General features: G+C 32.8%; 1 protein-coding gene across 2 annotated transcripts; it reads right to left on the bottom strand.

Annotated features, from left to right (window-relative positions):
- Positions 1-1,165: 1,165 nt before the first annotated feature.
- Positions 1,166-15,366, bottom strand: LOC111017218 (GPCR-type G protein 2). 2 transcript variants are annotated; one of them, XM_022292906.2, is made up of 14 exons: positions 14,939-15,366; positions 12,920-13,020; positions 11,083-11,190; positions 9,364-9,484; positions 9,079-9,208; positions 7,467-7,545; positions 7,243-7,331; positions 6,370-6,462; positions 5,635-5,661; positions 5,388-5,474; positions 4,282-4,353; positions 3,683-3,813; positions 2,991-3,154; positions 1,166-1,569 (listed from the first exon to the last, which is right to left on the bottom strand). In XM_022292906.2, the coding sequence occupies exons 1-13, from the start codon at positions 15,190-15,192 to the stop codon at positions 3,001-3,003; spliced, it is 1,446 nt and encodes a 481-aa protein (XP_022148598.1). In that variant the 5' UTR covers positions 15,193-15,366; the 3' UTR covers positions 1,166-1,569; positions 2,991-3,000. The 2 variants fall into 2 exon arrangements, with proteins under 2 accessions (XP_022148598.1, XP_087976941.1); XM_088120815.1 differs by lacking the exons at positions 12,920-13,020; positions 14,939-15,366 and adding an exon at positions 12,306-12,863.
- Between the last annotated feature and the right edge of the window lie 7,559 nt (positions 15,367-22,925).

Genomic DNA, 22,925 nt, shown 5'->3' with positions numbered 1-22,925 from the left:
AATAATAATAACTATACATTAAATGTTTTCTTCCATAATGGGATAGCAAACGCCACCTCTGCCTGCCAAACCATTTTTCCCCAAACCTACCTATTCTATTTCTCTCCCTAATTTATTATTATTATTTTTTTAATTTAAGATGATTTTTGAGTGGGTAAAAATGTCATTCTAACCTATTAGAAGTGCCTTTGTCCAAATCTTTTAACATTATTAAAGTAAATTGACATGATATAGCCGTCTCCAACAAAAAGATCCTAAATTGAAATGAAAAAATTAATATATATTTTTTTTGAAATGCTTATAAAATGAATCATTCTACGCTCCCTATTAATCCATCTCTTTTCAAAGTTTTAAAAATCAAGAGTTAATTTTTTAGTAAGTAATTAGTGTTTTGTTTGTTTCCAAATCAAAGTATTCTAAACCAATTTTCCTTATCAGAATCAGAGTCATTTCCTGTCATTTACTTACTAGGAATTGAATAGTAATAAAAATCACGATGTCCTATTTACTTACCATTTTAGTAAACACCATCAAAATAAATGAAAATTTATATTCTCATTCAGTTGACATAGACAGGACATAGTGAGAAAAAGAAAATTGTTTTTTTTAAGCAATGGTTTTTCTTCAAGCATCATCCCCCAAGGTCTTAAATGTCGATGTCGATAAGAACGTCGACGTCTCAACTTCATGGATTGTCCATGAAATCAAATGATATTACTAAAAAGACTATAAAGATAAAAAATAAAAAAATAAAAAAAATTAACCAATAAGTATTTTACTATTTCTAAATAAATAAAAAATGATTAACATTAATACCATCTATATTATTGATATTTTTCATATTGCGTGGATTTTCTTACAATACTATGAAATAATTCTTTAAAAAAAAAAATCCAAGCACAAAATATAACCCCATAAAACAGTATGTATATAAAACATCAAATACCAAATGAACATACAAATCTTTTTATGAAGATCTAAACTCCAATGTATTCTGTTTTATAATCAGAAAGAAAAAAAAAATCTGTTTTAATAAAGTTGCAAATCTCTCTAGAAAAAAGGCCTAGACACCTAGTTTTCTTCTAAATTCAATACAACAAGTGGACTTTACTTTAAAGTGAAATATAGGAATATTTTTTAAGAGAATTTCAAAGGAATAATGGAGTAAACAAACAAATGATGTAAATTGCTACATCTTTCTATGACCAGAGGTGTTCATTACAAACCATCACAACTCAAAAAATACCAAGCATAGATATAAAAGAAACTCAGTTTTTCACTGCTTGGTATAATTCGAGAAAACTATATTTAGGAAAATTAATCAATAAAATCGACTATCGCCCTACTACTGAAGAAGAAAGGTCGATACCGTCGGTCAAACCTTTTTCTATACATGAGGTTGCACACGAAAGAGTCCATCCCAGCCCAAGACCACATGCTGACATTCGTCGTTACTACTGCACTCTATGCATTCTCCTGACAAGGCCGAAATCCAGCCTAACTGACAACCCGGTCTTGAGGGGTTCAATTGTCTCCGATTCCCTTCTCCAAGTACCTGATATTCTCGATCTGCATTCAGTTGCAATAATATAATCGTCAAATGATATTTTTCAAGTACTTTGATATCAATACATAGATATCACCACTCTTTATCCCAACGTTTAGTTAAAATATAACTTAAAAAGGATTAAAATGTTTAATGTATCATCTAGTCACTGTGATATACAAAGATTAATCCATACTACCTGTGAAAAAATACCCGTGCTGAAAAGATAAACACGACGACTTAAATTTTTTTAATGGTTGAATCAATTGATTCTTATAATAATTCTGTTTGTGGTGGGGGGAGATAACTAGGTGGAAGAAGGAACTATTCATAAAGTTAGGAAGAATGAAATGCTCGGGAAATCTCAACTGAAAACAAGAAATAATTACATAATTTTACGTGAAAATAATACGAGAGAATCAGAGATGACCTGATACCCTATAATCCTACTTTTTTCAACAGATGTCTACTTTCAAATTTTTCCATGAATTCTTTTGTAATAGCATAGAGAAATTTTTCCTTGAATTCTTTTGTAATAGCGTAGAGTATACTAACTCTTACCGGTGTTCTAACCACAAAAAATTCTTTTGTAATAACAACATTCTCATGATTATTTGTGATTGGAAGACTCTTCTTTTGTAGTTTTTTGGGTGGAGTTCCCTCTATCCTAGCCCCTAACTTGTATCCTCCTCCATTCTTTGCCTAATATGTCTTCTCCATTTCTTAGAAAAATAAAATAAAAATTTGGCATCAAGTTGAAAGGAACATGAACCAAATCTATGACCTACAGGAATGGACATCCTATGGTTAACGCAACTAAATCTTCACTGCACAAATAAATATATATATATATATTATTTTTTATAAGAAACAAAATGTATTAAACCAAAAGGAGAAAACAGCCTACGGGCAAGGACCGAAGATGCCCTCTCCTAGAGAGCTACCACATTATAGCTTGCTAAGAAAGTAAAGCGACAAATAATTTTCTTACTCTACTCTGATATCAAGTGGAGTTATCAAAATGACTTTTCTTACTCTACTCTGAAATCAAGTGGAGGAGTTATCGAAGGGGACTGGAATCCTAATAATTGTCATTACTTGAAAGAAAATTTCTTTATAGGTAATATTGTTAGGATTTCAAACAGCATACTTTCCACCAAAGCACTGACAATAAAACTCTCTGGACAGAAGCACAAGTTAGAACACCGAATTTAAACAAAAATAGTACCTGCACTTGAGTTCGTGTTAGAGGTTGAATTATACCGAATCACATAGCTAGACTAGAGGCATGATATAACAAATGATCTAAGAAGAGGAGTAATCAGAACTGCATTATATTTTAATTTTAAAGAAACTTCTTCAAGCCTACCTTCCATGAATTAAACACGGTGCATGAATGTGGCCTAATAATTGAAAACAAAATAATCACGTACATGGTATGTACCTTATTTGATTTAATCTATTGGGTGTTTGTCAGCCTGCCGTGATGTATAATGTGCAGAAAGCAAAAGTAGAGACAGAAAAGCACTGGCCACGAAGATCGCATCAAACCATCGGTGATAAAAGTCAAACTGGATATCTCCCCCTAATACATCTGTTATGATCAATCTAGGGGGATACAAAAATTAGCAAAGAAGGCCGATTAGCAACGGATCACTAGATTGCCTGCAATTTCGTTAAAACTATACGTTGAAAAAGATTTACATATAGCAGTACTTATTGTTTTGTATTTTGGATAAGAAACAAACCTAAAATTAGAGAGAGAAAAGTTTGAAAAAAATGGACGGGAATTGAGATATTGCTCCTACCAAGGCAAATAGGTGACACGTTCTCCAATTAAGATTAATCAATAAAACAACGTGATTAATTACATTTTTTTAGAGACCCCAAAGAGGGACTATGAAGCTCACCAACTCCAGAAAACCATAAATATTTCTAGCTCAACTTAAGAAGAGAGAAAAAATCTTCTATTTCTTTTCTGTAATCCCAAAAGCATTGAGAACTGAATTTGGATTCCATGTCCCATTTTCTTTCTAAAATCGCCTTTAAAACAAGTGTTTCTTATCCACGTAAACACAATACACAGTAAGCTAAAACCAAAAACGATACAGGTATGAGTAAACTATAATCTCATACCTGTACTCTGTTGCCAGGCTTTTTCTTATCAAAAGGATAGAGGAGACAAAATACATTCCCATAATTTCAGAGAGAAAAAGAACAACATTGCTCGAAGATCCACTCCCAACTCTAGAAACTGCAAAAAAGAACTGCACCAGCAAAAAGAAAAAGAAAAGGTAAGATGAATATAGGATGTATTTAGGCTTCAAGGTGTCACTGCAAGCTTTCATTTCAAACAATAAGATAGAGAAAACAAATAGTTGAAAATATACTTGACAAGTAATTGCATTAGTGTCCTTAGCATCAAAAAGCTCTGGTTACACTTAGTCACCCACGCATACCCCGAAAGCAGAAAAAAGAGGTACACTTGTATCCAAATTATATGAGTTTAGCACTTTTTTTGGACAAGCTTGCAGGATAAAATGGCTTCAAGCTAAGTACTTTATCGAATGTTCCTTTGGCATAAACAAGCAAGTAGTCACTTGATGATGATACTTTGGGCACTTGGTTGGAACATCCCCTCAGTTAATTTACACTCAGTGGCAGAAAAAAACACACGTGCATCCTAAAAATCACTAGAAATAACCAATTAAAATGAGAAGGCCAAAAAATTATACCTTCATCAGATTGGTCAAGAAACCTCGTACAGATATTACGATCAGCATTCCAATGAATAGTAGGGATATATACTACAGAAGAATCAGAAAGAAGAGTCAGAAAAGGCAAGGTTAACAGAAACCACAAACAAAAAATTCATTAAAATAATTTTCATAATTTATGTGCATAAAAAGTTCATCTGATCAGCCCATGATACTATGAGCTCCAAGAAAAATGCAAGGCTGTCAGAATGAAAGAGGCAGGGCTAACAGAAGTCACAAATAAAAAGTTCATTAAATATGAATTTCATAGTTGATCGTACATTCATAGCAAGTTCATTTTGCTCAGAACAAGCTTATTTGATATATTTATAGCATTTGGAGGCTGTAGCATCTGGTTAGAAAGGATTTAAGGATATTTCGAGTTAAGGAGGGGTCTTGAGAGGAGGTTTGGACTGTGGATCCCTTCATTACCTACATTTGGATGTCGTGTTGTTATCTTATAGTTAGCAACTGAGGCCCCTTTTTGTATCTGGGTGAAATATTTTTTAGCAGTCCGAATGTCTTGGCCCTCACTTTTGTTGCCTAGTTTATATTTAATAAATGATATCTTTTCTTAAAGTATGTATCATTTTCATAACAGAAGGAAACTTCACTTTTTTTAGTGAATTGTTGTGGTGGGATGCAAACAACTGTTCAACTTGCATCGAGACAAATAGTTTAATGACACGTGCAGAAGTCCTCCTGGGTTACATCTGAATATTTTATTTCTTTAATGAAATAAGGTTCCTAATAAAAGAAAATCATCAATTCACTCACACAAATAAGACACTTGGCATGCAAAGACAAATAAGATTCAATTTAAAAAAAAAAAAAAAGAAAGAATTCAGCTGTCTATGGCCTCCTCATCGAGATTGGCAGTGGAAGATAGCTTCGGTTCTGCTAATAATCGTAAGTGAAACTAATGAACATCATGAACAATTGAATGTTGACGTATTGATAAAAATTTTAAGGGGGCAATTTTAACGATCAATATGGCTAGAACAGTATATTCAAACAAGTGAGTGAATCTGACAGCCAATACACATTGTTCAAGTCAAATAAGCAGCATCAAAAAGTACCAGTACCTGAGACAATAATGCAGCATTGATCCCTATGTCAAAGAATTGAAAGAATATGCTAATGGTCATCGTCACAGGATCAACTGAACCAGCCTATAGATTTAAATATAAGGGAAACATGTAAGACATCAAGAAGGTAGAATATGATTTGAACATGCTAAAACATGGTTTTAAGAGTCCCTTAGGGCACCATATCTATATGTAAAATGTGATCTGAAATAATAAAATCCATAATAGAGAATTGCAACAATACCTCCTTGAAAACAACACTTTGCAGAGACTGCAAAAAAAAAAAAAAAAAAAGACCACCATTAATAAATAAATAATAAATGAATCTGATAGCTTAAACTCCATATATCATATTAGAAATTTGAAGAAGGAAACAACTTGAAGTCATCAACGATTACTTGTAAGCAACAACATGTACTAACATTATTAAAAATTCAAGATTTAAATGATAAAGAACTGTATAGTATTATTTATATAGTGCACCTAATGTTATTTCTATTGCTTAAAACAAGAATTAGAACTGTCCTTGTGAAAGAGGAAGTGGAGTACAGTGTGATTTAGGGAATGCACTGTACTTTCTTTTTGTTTTCCAATTACTGTTGGCTTGAGGATTAGTTACTAAGACCTGTAACCTCCTGGCCGATAGTTTTCTGTTAAGAGCTAGAAACACTAAATATGAGAGATCTAAAATCATAAGAACAATCTTAGTAGCTGCAAAAGAAAGAAAAATTAAAATCACTAACTAGAATTCATTAACTAGTCTACTAACTTACGAGCCATTTGACAAAAAAATGAATCAGGAAAAATCATGGCATCAACTCTCTCTGTCACATCCATTAAATATAGAACCCACTTTCACGGCTTTAAATATCTATTGTCGAATATGATCATGTCAAAAGTTCATCAGAAATAATTGGACGCAGGAATCAATCATGTTTACTGACAAAAGAACTAAAAGCAAAAGAGTAAATTAACACACCTTAATCATTTTATACACACAATAGATAGAACATGCATAGCCGAGTAGATTTTGCATGTGACCTCTCCAGGTACGTGAGTACGCAGCAGCCTCCTGCCAAGTCAGAAGAACTGTTAAACTAATTTCCCAGGTAGAAAATGCTGTGTTAAGAAATTTATGAATCAGTAAATGGTATGAACAACAATTGCTAATGCTACATACTGGACTGATCAGCACTGCCATTGCACAAGTACTTTAGTTATCTTCCTAGAAAGTAGAGTATTAATTTACAGTTTTTGTACAGACAATTGGATGATGGCCTATTACACCATAACTAGCTTGTCAAAAACAAAGAATTTCTATGAGAAAAAAAAAATTATATCGCTTTTTCTATAAGATTTTTTTTCTAGATAAAAGCAAATCATCCATTCAAATATTGATTGAGTGGTTCAGCATTCAGCTACCATACATAATGTTCATAAATTCCCCCAGATTGTGAAATATTGATACAATAAAATCTATGTTGTTGACTGTTGTTCCCGCCTTTTTAGGATAGAGGGCTCCTGTTGTGGCAGACGTTTTTTTTTTGCCATTTTGTGGGGTGACTGGATTGAAATTAATAACAGAATTTTTAGGGGGTTGAGAGGTCTTGGGGGAGATTTGGGTTTGAAGATTTAGAGTAGCTCAACCAGTACATTACAATCATGAAGCAGAATTATCCAGGGAACTTGACAGCCAAACTCGAAAAAATGAAGGAAAATAAAAACCCTACATAGTCTAGAAGCCCATATAGAAATTCTAAACCACACTTAGGCCCTTGTAAATGACAATGGATAATGTAAGTAATTATGCTTGGAATTTCTAAGTTCGTACAATAGTACAGTACAAGCAGACCTTAGCTTGACGAAGCTCATAGATTTCCAGGAATAGCTGCTTTGAAAGCTCCTCCAAGGCTTGTACTTCTGCTTCCATGTTTTTTATATCTGTATAGAACCGTGACAAATGGAAAAAATAAAAGAAAGAAGAAAGTGAGAATAAATGATTTGGGAATACAGAGCAAAAAGAAGAGAAAAAGAAGGGAACAGGTAATTTTAAAAGGATGAGAAAGAGCAACTAACCTTGCTCCTTTTGGTCCTCTTGGACTGATCGAACAACAGTACCAACTAGCCGCTTAAAGAAAGATCTAGATTTGGAATTCTGTAACACTAATCTGTTAAGTTTCGGTGATAATATTAAATACCATGATTTTGATACATACATGGGGTAACTGGAGCCATAGATGTGACATTATATCTGGTTATAAAAGACTACAAAATAATTTTAGATACATTCATTATTCTGTAAGAGAGAAAATAAAACTATAGTAGCAAAGAATAGGCTTATCTCCTTATAGCATCCAAATTGTAGGAAGTAATTGAGTTTTTTTAAAACAGATATATTTTTTACGTAAATTTTTTTTATATCCGTGAGTGTCCGGGCCAGTTTATGCGCAGCTCGACTAATCTCACAGGACAACCACCTAACACTACAACATTTGGTGCCGGAAAACACATAGGAATTACTAATTCCTAAGGTAGGTGGCCATTATGGGGTTTGAACTCATTCCCTCTTAATTAACCCTAGCCCCTTTGGACCAACGAATATTTTTTTACGTAAATTGTGAGGCTACAATGTCTAAGACAATGTAATATCTCCAAGTGTACAACTATGGTAGAGAAGTCGATTATTTACCTTACCACACATCAAAGTTCTAGTGTCACTTTCAATAGATGGTGCAATAAAATGCACAATTTAAATTTAAATAGTAAATAAAATTAATTAAAATAGGCTAAATGTTTAACTTTCATACCTAATGACTGTGCCATTTTTCAATTTTGTTTTAAAAGTTTCAATTATACATCAAGTTTGTTCAACCAATTCTTTGTGTCACTGTATGCAATGAAATTCATGAATGAAGTTATAATACGAGTTGGAAATATCTAAAAAAGTACACGCCCCTTTTTCAACCAGGCATATATCATAAAAGTAAAATGTGTACACATTCTTTTTATCAGATACTCATGATAAAATTTTATTGCTTTAATTCAATGAGTTGAACACGCCTAAAAATCAAACATCTACCTGCTTCACATAGTCTGGCATGCAATAATTTATCCGACTCAACATGGATTATTGGTCTATAAAATTGACAAGTTTAGTTGTTGAGAAACAGCTAACCGCCTCTAAATTAATAAGAAATTTAAAATTTGACATCGTCATTTTTTAATCTTTATTCATATATAGAACTTGGTTCAGGAAATTAAAAGGATAAAATTAAAACTTTTAAACAATTCAATATACTAATTCTGTTTCCTATTAAAAAAACTGAAACAAAGGGTGAGATTGAATAATGACATTCCATTTGGGACAAAATTATATATTTAGCCTGGAAAATAAAGTTAGTAAGACCTAAAATTCACTAAATTCAAGATTTAATCAACCAGAAACCATCATGGGTGGCTCATTGGTCCAAAGGGACTAGAGTTAATTAAGAGGAAATGGGTTCAAACCCCATGATAGCCACCTAACTTAGGAATTAGTAATTCCTATGTGTTTTCCGGCACCAAATATTGTAGGGTCAAGCGGTTGCTCCATGAGATTGGTCAAGGTGCGCTTAAGCTGGCTCGGAAACTCACGGATATCAAAAAAAAAAAAACCAGCTAATAGAATTAAGATAATAAAAAAAAATACCTCCTCTGAGCCAAGAACCCGCTCCATCTCCCTTTGTGATAGAATAATTTTCTTTTTCTTTGCAATACATGTCTCAATGGATTGCATTAGTTGTCTTTCCAAGGCTTTGATCTCAGTCTCCTCGATCTCTCTACAAATTATAAAATAACCACATGCACTAAGTTCACCTTCTGCATCTACTAAAGTGATAATATATGAGAATACTCAAAGCACAACTGAAGAAAAGAGACTTGAACAGAAAATTCAGCACCAATTTTTATAACACAAGGAGCAAGTAACAGGTACCTGATGAAGAGAGACAAATAACTATAAGGCAAATTTACGGCTCCAAAACCAGATAGCACAGCCATCACAGTGACCCCAATCACCCCTATTCTGCTGACCAATTGAGGCATGGTAAAGAAGCCTGAAGAGAAAATATTCTTTTTTTTAAACGGGAAACAAACTTTTCAGAGATATGTGAAAAGTTACAAATAAACGACAAGGATAAGCCAAGTATTAAGTAAAACAAAACTATATCCCAAAGAACCTTACAACAGGCTTTGCAAAAATCACCTCGATTTGTGTTGATAACAAACGGAGAATAGTTATAAAATGCCTAAATGGAAAATATAAGTAACTAAGAAGCACACTATTCCCAAATATTCAATGACAGAAGAAGCAGTGGAGTTGGAATTCAATGCTACAAAAAAACGAAGAAATGAAAGTACAAATAACACATGTAAGGCTAAACATAATCTCCATTAATATGCATTCAACTTCCACGGTTCAGGTAGGGCAGTAAAGACACTTGGATTCAACTGAAGTAGTCAAGGGACCCGAACTCACTGGGATATTAACTATCTAAAGTTGTTCCCGAATGCTAAATGGTGAATGCCAACAAAAGATTCATTATATCATTACCTTTACCCCCTTAACCAAGGATGAGACTGCCATCCTTTGGTGATATGCCAATGTCATTTTTTGTCAATAACATTTTTATTTTGAAAAACCCCTAACTAACCTCTCAATATCTGACGTCTAACCACCTCCCCTGTCCCCACTCTCCTTTTTATTCACAGAGCCAGCCTCCGACACCATCCCCTCATGACCACCAACCACCATAACTTGTTCATCGACTTCCTCTAACCATTTCCAACTAAGTGATAGTATGATCAATTGATTTTGCTCTTTAGCTTTTCATTTGAAGATCAAATATTTAATATTTTCCCTTACTACTACAAATCTCTCCACCATTCCTTTAATAGCTCTATCCATAAATTTACTAAAATAGAATCGTGGATCTCCATAGTTCCCGCAGCAATGCTCGATGCCACTATTCGCCGTTTGAAAAGGATAGATTTATTGCTAGGTTTTGATATCAAGAAAGAAATTGGGAGGATGTAGTGGTAAATGCTAGATTTTAAATACAGCAAACATTGAAATTATTTGGAAGGGTAGCATTAGCAACATGAAATTTTTTTCTCAGCTTAATAGAAAATGGAAACATTTTTTTTTTTATATGTTTCATTGAGAATAATGAAAAAAGATACAAGAACTACAAAAAAGGGCCAACAGAAGGGCATGCAAAAAGACAGCCCAGAAAGAGGAAGCCCCCAAAAGAAAAGGACTCTAATGCAAAAGAATAAGGCCTCGCGTATATTTACAAAAGGGCTTAGAAACCGAGCCCCATAACGAAGTATTAAATCTAACGATATCCCAAACATAGTCACAGACTTTTCAACCCCCCTAAACGATCTATGGTTCCTTTACAGCAAAATACCCCATAACATAGCTAGAAAGCAAGTCTGTCACAAAAAACGACCCCTGACACGAAAAGGGGTATAAAAGCACCTCCTCCATTTAACACAAAATAAAGAAAATGGAAACAATAAAGATAGCATGCAAACACAAAATATAACTACTATCTTTTGGCATGTAGCAGAGTCTAATTATCAAATAAGAATGATACCGCCAAGTTGAGGGAAAATGCGATTCAACAATAAATTCAAAACGAATGACAACCTTTATCAGGGGAAGGCATTGGAAAATGAATGCCCATTCGCCAAAAAGCATAAAGAAACGCCAGTAAGAATAACATGGCTCCAAGAGCCGCCCGCTCCTTCCTTACACCTGGAATAAACGTTTCAGCATAGGTCAAGAACAACAAAAGTTATCAGTTTATCACCATTCCCTAAAACCTTCTTCTACATAAAAATAGTTGTTTCTTCTTCTTTTTTTGTTAAATGTAGTTGTTAGAGATCATTAGTTTAGGTACTTCCATTTAAACAATCTCAAACTGTGCACAACCATTGATGTATGTTATTGAAATTTAAAGCAAACTCAGCTTGAGGTAATTGTAATTTGAAAACTTTGTGTGAATTGGAGATGGATGTGTATCTTAAATTTGGAGGAAGGTTAGGTGAATGATTATTTTGGGTTGAAGGATTAAAGATTGACCTTGAAGTTTAAATTTTGGTGAGTTGTGTTCTAATGAAAATTGTAATTTCACTTGTAATTGAAATAAAACATGAATATTAATAGTGTATTTGATTTTGCTCATTTTTTTGAAATATTTAAAATTAGAATTTGAAATAACAGAAAATGACTCTACCTCACATATGCAACTTCTTTTAATATATGATACAATTTCACTTAATACTCAATTAATATTATATAAAAAAACGTGAAGATGCTCTATGGAGGCGTGTGGTGGAAAGTATTTATGGTACTCTTCCTCATGGTTGGCTCACCGCCACTCCAAAAGGTGCAGCAAAAGGGCGGCCATGGTTTGCGATTGCGAATAACACGAACCTTTTCCTTAAGTTTCTGTCTTTCAAGGCAAATAATGGGAAGAAAATCAGGTTCTGGAAGGATCTTTGGATTGGAAACCAATCGTTGGAGATGACCTTTCCTGACCTTTACTTACTCTCTGTGAGAAAGGAGGACACCATCCACGATTGTTGGAACACCGAGCAACAAGACTGGGACCTAGGCTTTCGAAGGGGGCTCTTCGACAGAGAAGTTAACAGTTGGCTAGGTATAATCAATCAGCTAGATACGGTCTGATTGGGAGAAACCATAGATGGGGTGAGATGAAGATAGATGGTTCAGGTGTGTTCACTACCAAGTCCACTTTTTTCCATCTTTCAAAGCGATGTAAGATTATCCAACCCCCCCTTATCAGGAAGATTTGGAAGACAAAGGTCCCTAAGAAGATTAAAGTCTTTCTTTGGTCGATGGCTCACCGTGGTTTAAACACTCAGGACCGCCTTCAAAGGAAGTGCCGTACTTGGAGCATGCTTCCCTCTGCATGCCCCTTGTGCCTTAAGGCAGAAGAGACCATCGATCACTTATTTCTCCACTGCACACTTGCCAGAAATTGTTGGTCCCTAGTCTTTTGCCATTTCAACATGAGCCTTTGTCTCCCGCAACGAGTAGATGAGTGGCTTCTTCAAGCCATAGGGGGTAGCGGATTCAAAAATGCCAAAGGAACCTTGTGGACTCTCGTGGTGGCAGCAGTTATGTGGAACCTTTGGCTGGAACGAAACAAAAGACTCTTTGATGATTCTTCTTTAGATTTTCACGTTTTGTGGAGTAATATTCAGCTCACTGCTTCTAAGGTGGTGTCATAGTTTTAGTAAATTCTTTTGCAACTACTCCCTTCTTTCGATCCTTCACAATTGGAAGTCGTTCATGTAGTAGTTTTGTGTTGGGGAGGGGTTTCCTCTACCCCTTGCCCTTAGGCTGTTCTCCCTTTTGTGATTAATACACTTCTCTAAGTTTCTTATCAAAAAAAAAAACGTTAAAGAAAGTAAGAGTAATGACATTCAGTTATTAAACTAGTAATAAGGACACGTACCACTATTGCAAAGCATCAAGTAACAATGATAATAAGGCAACATGAAAACCAGTAAGAGTATCAAACAGAACAAATCCACTTTCCAGTTCATCCATCTTGCCCTGCAGCAATTAAAATAAACCAAGATTAATGCACCTAAATGAAGAATAACTTGCAACAATTCAACCAAGAAAATAAGTTCAAGCATGCTTTTCTTATCAATAATAGCAACTGCCAAGTGAAGTTAATATAGATGGAAGTTTTGGGAATTCATCAATAGAGCAACAAGTCTTTTCGAGTTGCTTCTAAATAATGAGGATTGATGTGTGGTTATTGGGATGGGGACCATTCTTAAAAGTGTGCTACAAGAATAATGCTACACCTCTAAGAGAGTATATACAGGATTCCATTAGTGTGAGTAGTATTAGATGTTTTCATAACATACACGTGGTGACAACTGTTCATAGCCCTGGAAATCTACTTTGCAAGGAACTTCCAGAACAAGGAAACGTATCTCCTCATTTTTTAAGATGCAGAAATTAGTTTGCATTTAATTTTGTGGAATATTTGGTTGGAAAGAAATCATAGAACCTTTCAAGACTTTTCGTTAGATTTTCTGAAGTTGTGGAGCAATGTACAGCTCACCACTTCTAGGTGGTGCTATAGTTTCAGCAAATTTTTTTTGTAACTACCCCCTTTGTTATATCCTTCAAAGTTATATCCTTCAAAATTGGAAGGCTTTTGTGTCATAGCTCCTTTTGGGGAGGGGTTCCCTCTACGCCTTGCCATTTTTGTGATTAATACATATTCTCTCTGTTTCTTAAAAAAGGAAAAAAAAAGTATGTATCTAATTTTAGAGAAGTGGCATCTCTCCACTCTGCTTCCTTCTTCTTCATTTTAGAAAACAAGTAATGCGGTAACTTCTTCTTCTAAGATTTTTAGAGCCTAGAATAATACAGAAAATAAAAACAATAACAATATGAACACTATAATTCTAAATTATCTTAATTAATTATACTAAACCAATCTACTATCCTAATTAGATTCTAGACTACTTTGCTACATGTATGCTCCGTTACCTAATTAACTCATGCTCGTGTTCCAATTGAGGCAAAAGAAAAAATGAGCGTCTTATAGTAAGTGAATCAAGGATTGAAGGAAACTTCAAAATCTAAACAACATAGAATATCCTTATCTCTCTTGTAAGAGTGATCTGGCTCGCTACTTTTTCCTATGGATGCTACTCCATTATCCCCAGGATAGGGAAATACTGGAGTTCCAGATTTTTCCAACAATACTGTCACTTAGAAAGTGTCGTTTGACATGCCTTCTTCATCAATAGTGTCTGCCACCGGCAGCTTCTCCCTTACATTGTGATAGTGAAATGGATCTCCTTCTGATCTGTGTTGATCCTCTAAGAAATTTTGCAGCTGCATAATGCTTGTGCATGATGTTAATGGTAAAATACCAACATTTTGGGAGTGTGGGTCGTGTGCCTTGTGAAAATTTTGGAGTGGTTGACTCTTGGGGTCTTTTCATCTAGAGGCTCGTGGTATTCCTCCAAGAATTCTGTTGTTCTTGTTCAGGTCAGCCAATTGCTCCATGTGCAATCTAAATGTTGTAATGAGCTGCATCGCTTTTTTCTCAAGGGGTGGACTGACCAATTTCTCTAAATTCCATCTATCTTCTTCCATTTTCTCGTTGCCCAGAAACAAAGACAAACTCCAAGATCACTTATCCAAGTAAACAATACACGAAAACAAGGTATATGATCCTATTTTATCTGCCTGATTAAATTCTGATAGAACACATGATCAAATTAGCAACCCATAGAAGTCCAAGAATTCCACAATAACAAAAAGAAAACGCCTGGATGTAAAATACCCAGATACCAAAAACAAGAAACGGATCCAAATTGCTCAAAATTTCCGATACATAACCCCCACAAACAAAAAAAAAACACACACACACACACACACACATTTCTCAGTGAGTTCGTTAGTAGAGCAGAGAAAGCACGAATTGAAACAGAGGATTTACTCTTTGGAAAGAAGAGGAATGATCTCGAAGAGAACGAGCTGAAGTAGATTGCAGGAGAAAGCGAAGACGACGCTGAAGATGATTTGAACGAGCACTTGCTTTTCTTCGTACTCCTTGTAAAGCCTCCGGTTCAAGAACCATAGCCCCGCCCATCCGAGCAGGCAAAGGGAACCCACAGCCACCACTCCCTCGCAGATCGACCACCCCCACCCCATGGCTCCGGCGGTCTCTGAATACAGCTCCTCCGTCGGCATTTAAAGGCGGAAACGGAATCTCTTCTTTTATATTAATTTCTTCTCAATTTTTTAATAAGAACTTCAACTACGAACTTTGATGAATGCCTTTCTCCCTCCCTGAGTAGATTTCACGCTTCCGTTGTGTCATTTTCTTTTACACCGTCCCCATTTCTTTTGAACTTCGAGTTGATTCGCAGTTTTTTTTCTTTTTTCCCTCTTTTGTTTTTTATGTTACGAGTAATTCTCAATTCTGTATCTTCTGAAAATTTTAATTTTAACTTTAATGTGTTCAAATTATTAATTAAGTCATTCGGGCAAAAATATGTACAAATTTGTTAACAAAAATTTATGAGTAATTAAAATATTCTTTTATTACCACGTTTCAGTTTTGTTTTGTATTTTTTTTAAGGGCAATTTGTGAGGTGGTATTCCAACTCATGACCTATCGATCAGCGATAAGTACTTAACCTACCTATTTAATATTGTCATATTTTAATATTTAAGTTATAGATTTTGATAACAAATTTAAATCATAATTTTTTTCCTTTTCATTTTCCGCGAACATCTAAATAATTAATTTTAATCATATTAAATTTAAATCATTCTGGATGAAATTAAATTAAATTATTTTTTAATTTCAAATCACGAAATTTAAAATTATTTATTCAACTTTTTTAAGGTCAAACAAATGATAAATTTGAACACATGCTACTTAGAATAAACGAATTTTTTTAATAGATAAGTTAGTTTTTGTTAATGGACAATGTATGTTTTTGTTAGTTTCTCCGCTCGGGATATATTCACAAATATTTGATGGTCTATACTTTTTAAGCCATAAAATATCCATCCACCAATAGCAAAGCAATAGGTGTAAATAAACCGTAAAAAAACAAATTTGTTTTTATACAACAAATCGAAAATATAAACGTTTAAATCTTCAACCTCATCTGAATAAGTAAACGTAAGTTATTATCGAGTTATGTTCATATTAGCGTATTGTAAATACATATACTATCATGAAAATTTGATTCAAGCCACAATAATTAAATTTAAGAATATATTTTTATTACGATCAAATACGAATTTGAACACAAGTCAATTGTTGCGAAATTACAAATGAGGATGAAAAAGAAATAAATAAATAAAATGCGTGGAAGGGCATGAAGAGGAAGAACTATCCATGGGCCAGAATCCCACACAAACCCAAAAGCACACAAATTAAAAAGGCCCACAAATTGTGTAGAACTTTGTATATTTGTTTTTGGGCTTTCTTTGAAGCCCAATTAAGCATATTTTATTCATGGACTTAATGTACTACCCATGATACTGATGTAAGGAAAGAGAAAGTAGCTTGGGCCCTGTTGTTTTTAGAACTTTTTTTTATGATTTCGGATTTTAAATTTGAAACTTTAAATTGGATAATTATATTTTAAAAAATTAAAAATTGGCTGAATATATTATTTAATGGTATAAACTCATTTCATTTTTGTTAATTTTAAAACATGTAAAATATAATATATTGTAAAGTAATAATTATGTAAAATTTATAATAAAAAATGTTAATAAATTAATTAATATTATTTTAAATTTACTGGGTTTATAAATATAAAAATTAACAATTTTTTAAATTGAGATTAATTGAATTCCTTGTTTTTAGATTTATGTATTGAGATCATCCACCAAACACGCCCTTAGCATCTTGTCATTTTAAATGTTGTTTTTTAAGTTTGCTTATATTGTATTTGCTCAAGGTTCTAAAAGGGCGTTTGGTTCACTGTTTTTTTTTTTCTTTTAATGGAGAATATAGACGTGTTAAGTCGAACCCATATTTATTTAGCAGTTTGATAAATTCATATTTGTTATAGTACAACTTATTCTACTTCCTACCTTTGTTATTTCGAGATTTACTACAATACTTTATCAGTACTCCAATAATCCATATCGAACCTATTTTTTTCTTTAGTGTTTCTTCTAAAAATGCATTAAAATTTTAATAAAACATATTAGTTAAATAAGAAAATTAGATTTTGGTGAGTTTCGCTTAAGATGGAATCCGTACATGTTTGTTATGTGAGTTTGTCAAATCTAAGATAATTCAGAAGACAAATCCATGAGGTTCGACAATACTTGAATCGGATCCAAATTTGTAAGCATACACCTCAAACACAGATTTCATTAATTCATAAACCCATTTGAGGCATTATTGATGATTTAGTTGGCATTTTAAAACAAACTTTTTTGGTTTGTGCATAATTAGCTAGAGCCGCTGACAAATTTCCTCGTTAAAAAGTCAAATTTCGTTCCCGAAAATGTTTGGCGACGAAATTAAGTCGTCGTCGTTGTCCGATCGTGAGAGGGTTTCGACAATGACTTCTATTTTTTGTTGCCATAAATTAAAATTCTTGTAGTGATCTATTTCAATTCATGAGTTATGAGTCTTTTAAAAATATTTTCAAAGTATACCCTATCATCCCTAATATTTCGGATCATCCGTGATTTGCTCTTTATTATTATTATTATTATTATTATTATTTTAAATTCTCAATTCTATCCTTGATATATTTAAAGTTTTTAGCCATGTTATGGGAAAAATTTTGTTAAAATTTGTTTACAAAACGATTATGTTTCAACCATTTAAACATAATTATCAACATGAGTATAACTCAATTGATTAGTGCACTTATCTTCAACTGAAATATTGTGAAATAAATTTATTGATGAGCGAGTCAGATAAAGATTATGGATTATTGCATTATTTTTTATTAAAAAGAAAACAAGAAATACAAATGTATCGTTTCCTCTCTTAAAAAATAATAAATGTATCATTTTTAATTTCTTAGTTTCTAAAATTTTCAATCTAAAATATAAGTTTTCCTCGAAACTTAACTTATTAAAAATAAAATATTCAAAATAAATCATCTCATTTTAATTTTAATTAGATACGTATTTTCATTTTACAAGTGAAACAATTTTATTAGTATTCTTTTTTTTAAACAACATGTGATGTGGGGTGGGAGATTGAACTCACGAACTCTTGATTTATATACAAATGACCGCTAAACTATACTCGCTTTGAAATTTTATTAGTATTTTTAAAAGGTAAGAAATACTTTTTATGTTAAAAATTGTCTATACAATTGTAAAAATATATTTTTAAAAGAAATGAGAAGCCAAAATATGTAACATCCAAACATAAATATTTTTAAAATATAAATTATTAGCACACAAAATAATATAATACTAAACAATAAAGCTTTCGAAAGTACCCTATTTTGTGGTGACGTGTATTGTACGTAGCATGATATGGTATACTTTTTCTTAATAATATGTTGAAATTCTTTTTATGGGAATACGGATGTCCATTCTATTCACTTTGAGTTACGTCAATATCAATCTGTCAATATTAAAAAATTATTTATTGGAAAAATTATGGCGTTGTATTTTCCAATCGAAACAATTTTGAGTGGCAGTGGGGCAAATAATACAACAACAATATTGGACCTTTGCAAAAGAGAGAGAGAGAGAGAAAAAAAAGCAATAATTTTGAATGCTTATCCAAAATGCAAGCACATGGTAACTCACTTAGCTACTTTTTTGTTACTTTATAATAAGTTTTTGGGTGAGTTGAATGTATAGGCTTCTTTTGGGCATTACAAGTTTATTCTGGCTTTCATGACTCAGCTTAGCCACTTATGAGAGTGATATCATAATAATAGTTAAATTCTAATAATGAAATTTTAGGTAGATAGTAGAAATAAGTGTCGAGAAAGATCACTAGAGCATAGGTAAATTATATTTAAATGAAATTACTTTTCTCATGAAGTATCTATTAAAACGTCAGCATAGACAATCTCTTGCGGCTCTTTTAAAAAACATCGTCATAGATTATCTATGCCAACGTTTCACATTCTTTTCGTTGGCATAGAATTTTTCTACAACCTTGTGGCAACAAAAATTTTCGTCGAAAATTTATTTTTCTTAATGTCTTTTAGATTTTCGTCGACATTTTTTACTGGTAAAAGGCTTGATTACTTCTTCTAGTGAATCCCTCGGCAACAAGACTTTGTTATATTGTAATATTATATTCTAAAATAGGAAAATAGAACACTTGGTAGGTCAAATTTGCAAAAATATATAATTGAGCCAACTTCTCTTTTGAACTTTGCCTTAGATCATTTTATAGGGTTTTGGGTTTTTTATTAAAAAAAAAAAGGAAAAATGAAATGAGTTATAGTGGTATAAATAAATAGTGTGTCTTGTTGTTTTGTCTCCCTAGACACAAAATAGTAAATGAGAGGTGGACCATGTATTTTTTTTAGCAAAGCTTGTTGTCAAATATGAAAAGGTTTTTCAACTGAATGACCTGAAATATTAGGCAAAAATGAAATGTATCCCTTTTTTTTTATTATATAATATGCAATTTTCTATCATTTTGCTTATGTCACTCATATGTAAAATTCGAGAGTTTACTATTGAAAATCTATGATGTCACATTTTCTCAATTATCGAAGTTTAATAGTTTACTTTCTACCATTGAATGTTTAGGGGTCAAATTTTTGTAAGTTTGAAAGTTTAATTTTTACAACTGAAAATCTAAGGGTGCAATTATAACCAGTGTTTTGTGCCAACTTACGATATAAATAAATTAAAATCAATTGTTGTTTTAATTAAAAATAATATTAACACACGCTATACTTAGGGGCGTTTATTCCATGGAAATCCAAGATTTTCATTGAACGAACATATGAGTTCCATGTTTGTTTTCCAGGGATGTAAGATACATTGAATACTCCTAAAATGTCATCAAACATAACTTGAATGCTCCCTTGAAAAGTGGATTTCCAAAATTTCTATGTAAAGAACATCATCCTTTTACACTTATGCCCTTTTAGCCTACTGTTTTTGAAGGGATGTGAATCCCACAGCGGAAGCGGACTTTCGTTGCTAATTTTCGGGATATAAAATCGAATTTTACAGAGGGAAAATACAGAGGAAATTCAAACCTTTGAAGATCGTTTCTTCAGTGAATTCCCCTCGAACACCACCACCGGATCTTCCTCACTATCCTCTTGGGTCTCGGGATCGTGCTTGTGGTAGCACCTTGATCGAAGAGAGGGAGAGGTTGAGAGAGTTTGAGAGAAATCCTTGGAGGTTTTTTTTTTTTTCTGTGTCTTGTTCTGTACTGTAACACCTTCTATCTAATTCTCCAACACTTGGAGAAGAAGAAGAAGGGTGATGTGGGGTAACTCCCCACGTCACAAAACCTCCCACTCCCCTCCAATTTTGCGGAGTTAATATTAATATTAATATTAATATATATATATAATAATTAATTAATCAAATTAATTAATATAATTAATTATTAATCCAATTAATAATTAATAAATATATATATACATAAATAATTAACACTTAATTATTTATAAAATTAGAATCATATTCTAAAACATTTTCCTCGTATAACCTATAGTTTTAATGTACATCTTATGCACATTATTTTTAACCTATAGTTTTAATATGAATCTTATTCATATTAATTTTATTTGAATCTCATTCAAATAATATCTCTCATAATATATAGTTTTAATTTACAATTAACTACATATTATAATGTATCAATATACATATAATCCCTTAAGCAATTTGAACAATTCAAATTCTTCCAAAAATTTGATTCTCGTTTTACCCGTTAAGAGCTAGCAAGGGGGCCTAATGGATCTACAGATCCGAAGCTCCAACGATGCAAAATTAATTGGTTAAACTCATTGACCGAGTTAATCTAGTTTCGTTAACTACAGGTCATTCCACTAAAGACCCGCAGTTGCACTCTTCTCACTGCAGAATGTTTTCGTGTCCATAGATATACGACCATAAATGACGAGTCAATCCTTCACGAGTGTTTGTAACTCAAGTTGGGTCAAATTACCGTTTTACCCCTGAGTTACATCTTACTCTTTAAACACCATTGCTCCTCTAATGAACAACTCGGTTATGGTCCAACCAATAACCGGAAGTCCCTCTCGGCCAATGAGAGGGCGGGGCCGCTTGTTCAAGTCCCAGAGTCAGCATTTAAGGGAACACTCATCTACTCCCCTAAAGTCGAGGAGAAGTGAATTCCATCTTGTGAATTTATGTTCTCAGCTCCCCACTCGGTCTCGTCCCCAAAATGGTAGGAATGTTGAGTCGGCGACTCGGACCACTCTCACCCATACAGATCAAAGGACGAGCCCTCACGGGCAGGAGTCCATAACTCACTTAGGATTGAGAATGAGTTGCCTGATCATCCTAAGAAATGGCAATCTATTAGTTAACGGTGTTACATCTAAAAATTGCCTATTTCGCGGTCCGGTCTTATACAAACTCATTGTATAGGATACCCCCACTCACATGTCTCCACACGAACGACCTGGATCGAGTCGTCTGTAACCTTTACAGAACGGGCCGTATCCATAGTGTTGTCAGGATAAGGTACCCAGCCTTATCCATATACTATAGACCTTTTAGGTTATTCATGGGACATTATCCATTCATATATCAGGGGTATATCAAATATATATCCCGTATATCAACTATATACCCAGTATATATACTGTCCCGATTACATCAAAAATAACCTTGGATATTTAGTTTATTGAATTTTGGACAATGCAAAGTTATGATTCAACAACAAATTTATTGAATAAAACTTTATTAAATAGACATTTGTTTTTACAAAATACAAACTATGAGTTTATGGCAACACACCCAACAGTTTTTTCATAAAGGTAGTTGTAAATATGACAAAAACGTTTGGTACAATTAGTAAAATAACAACCACATTTATTTTTTTTTCAAATATAACTATAACGTCTCAGACACAGATAGTGACTACCATTTCTTTTAAGTCTTTCTTGACCATTCTTCTGTGATCTCATCGATTCATTCATATACCCCTCCTCCATATTCAGGCGTCACAATAACAATAACAGTTTAAAAAAAACGGAGGTTCAATTTTAAAATGACAACTTTATCCAAATGATATATATATATGTAATATATCTTATAATTGATATATGTATGTGATATATATATGATATACTACTGATATGAGTGTCTGATATACTTGTAATATGTATGTAATATACATGTGATATGTTACTGATAAGAGTGTTTGTATAATATGTATGTGATCTACATCTAACATACTACTGATATGAGTGTCTGATATACTACTGAAATAGGATATCAGTAAAAAATTTTGTTATATTTGAAAATTTAAAAAGGATATGAAATATTTTAAAATATATAAAAGATTTTTGCTACCCACCGAATTTTCTCCTTTTATATTATTAGTTACAATCAAAGTTAAACTCGAGAAAGAAAATCAAAACATTGATTAATCATTGAGTGAATGATAGCTCCCTCGTCACTTTGAAGATAATATTTTTTAATTCTTAGAATATAAATTTATTTTCAAACTTTTGAATATATTTATTTTTTTATTTTAGAATCAAAAGCGAACTTCAAGGAGAGAGATAACAATTTTAACCATAATAAAATTAACAATTTTATAAAATGATCATAAAATTGAAATAAGATCTTAAAAAAATAATAATAATAAAAATAAATATTATAACCACTAAACAATATTCTCTCCCATAAATAGAGTGACCACTTGTAGTTCTCAATTATTTCTTCCCTAAAAAAATTTTGATGTGGAATCGTAATACTTAAAACACAAATAAAAATATTTCTAAAAAATAAACACAAAT

Source organism: Momordica charantia (assembly GCF_013281855.1).
Source record: "Momordica charantia cultivar OHB3-1 chromosome 2 unlocalized genomic scaffold, Mcharantia_2.0 BLBB01000002.1, whole genome shotgun sequence".
In the NCBI taxonomy this organism is placed as follows: Eukaryota; Viridiplantae; Streptophyta; class Magnoliopsida; order Cucurbitales; family Cucurbitaceae; genus Momordica; species Momordica charantia.
The sequence above is the reverse complement of the archived record's forward strand: the minus strand, read 5'-3'. Positions and strand labels throughout refer to the sequence as shown.

What these genes read in the sequence shown, in the direction of transcription:
- LOC111017218 (XM_022292906.2), bottom strand. Translation starts at nt 15,192, where the DNA reads ATGCCGACGGAGGAGCTGTATTCAGAGACCGCCGGAGCCATGGGGTGG. An exon ending in GGGTTCTTGGCTCAGAGGAG is followed by an intron (nt 7,546 to 9,078) that starts GTATTTTTTTTT and finishes TTAGTGTTACAG; the next exon opens with AATTCCAAATCTAGATCTTT. An exon ending in ATGCTGCATTATTGTCTCAG is followed by an intron (nt 4,354 to 5,387) that starts GTACTGGTACTT and finishes ATTCTTCTGTAG; the next exon opens with TATATATCCCTACTATTCAT.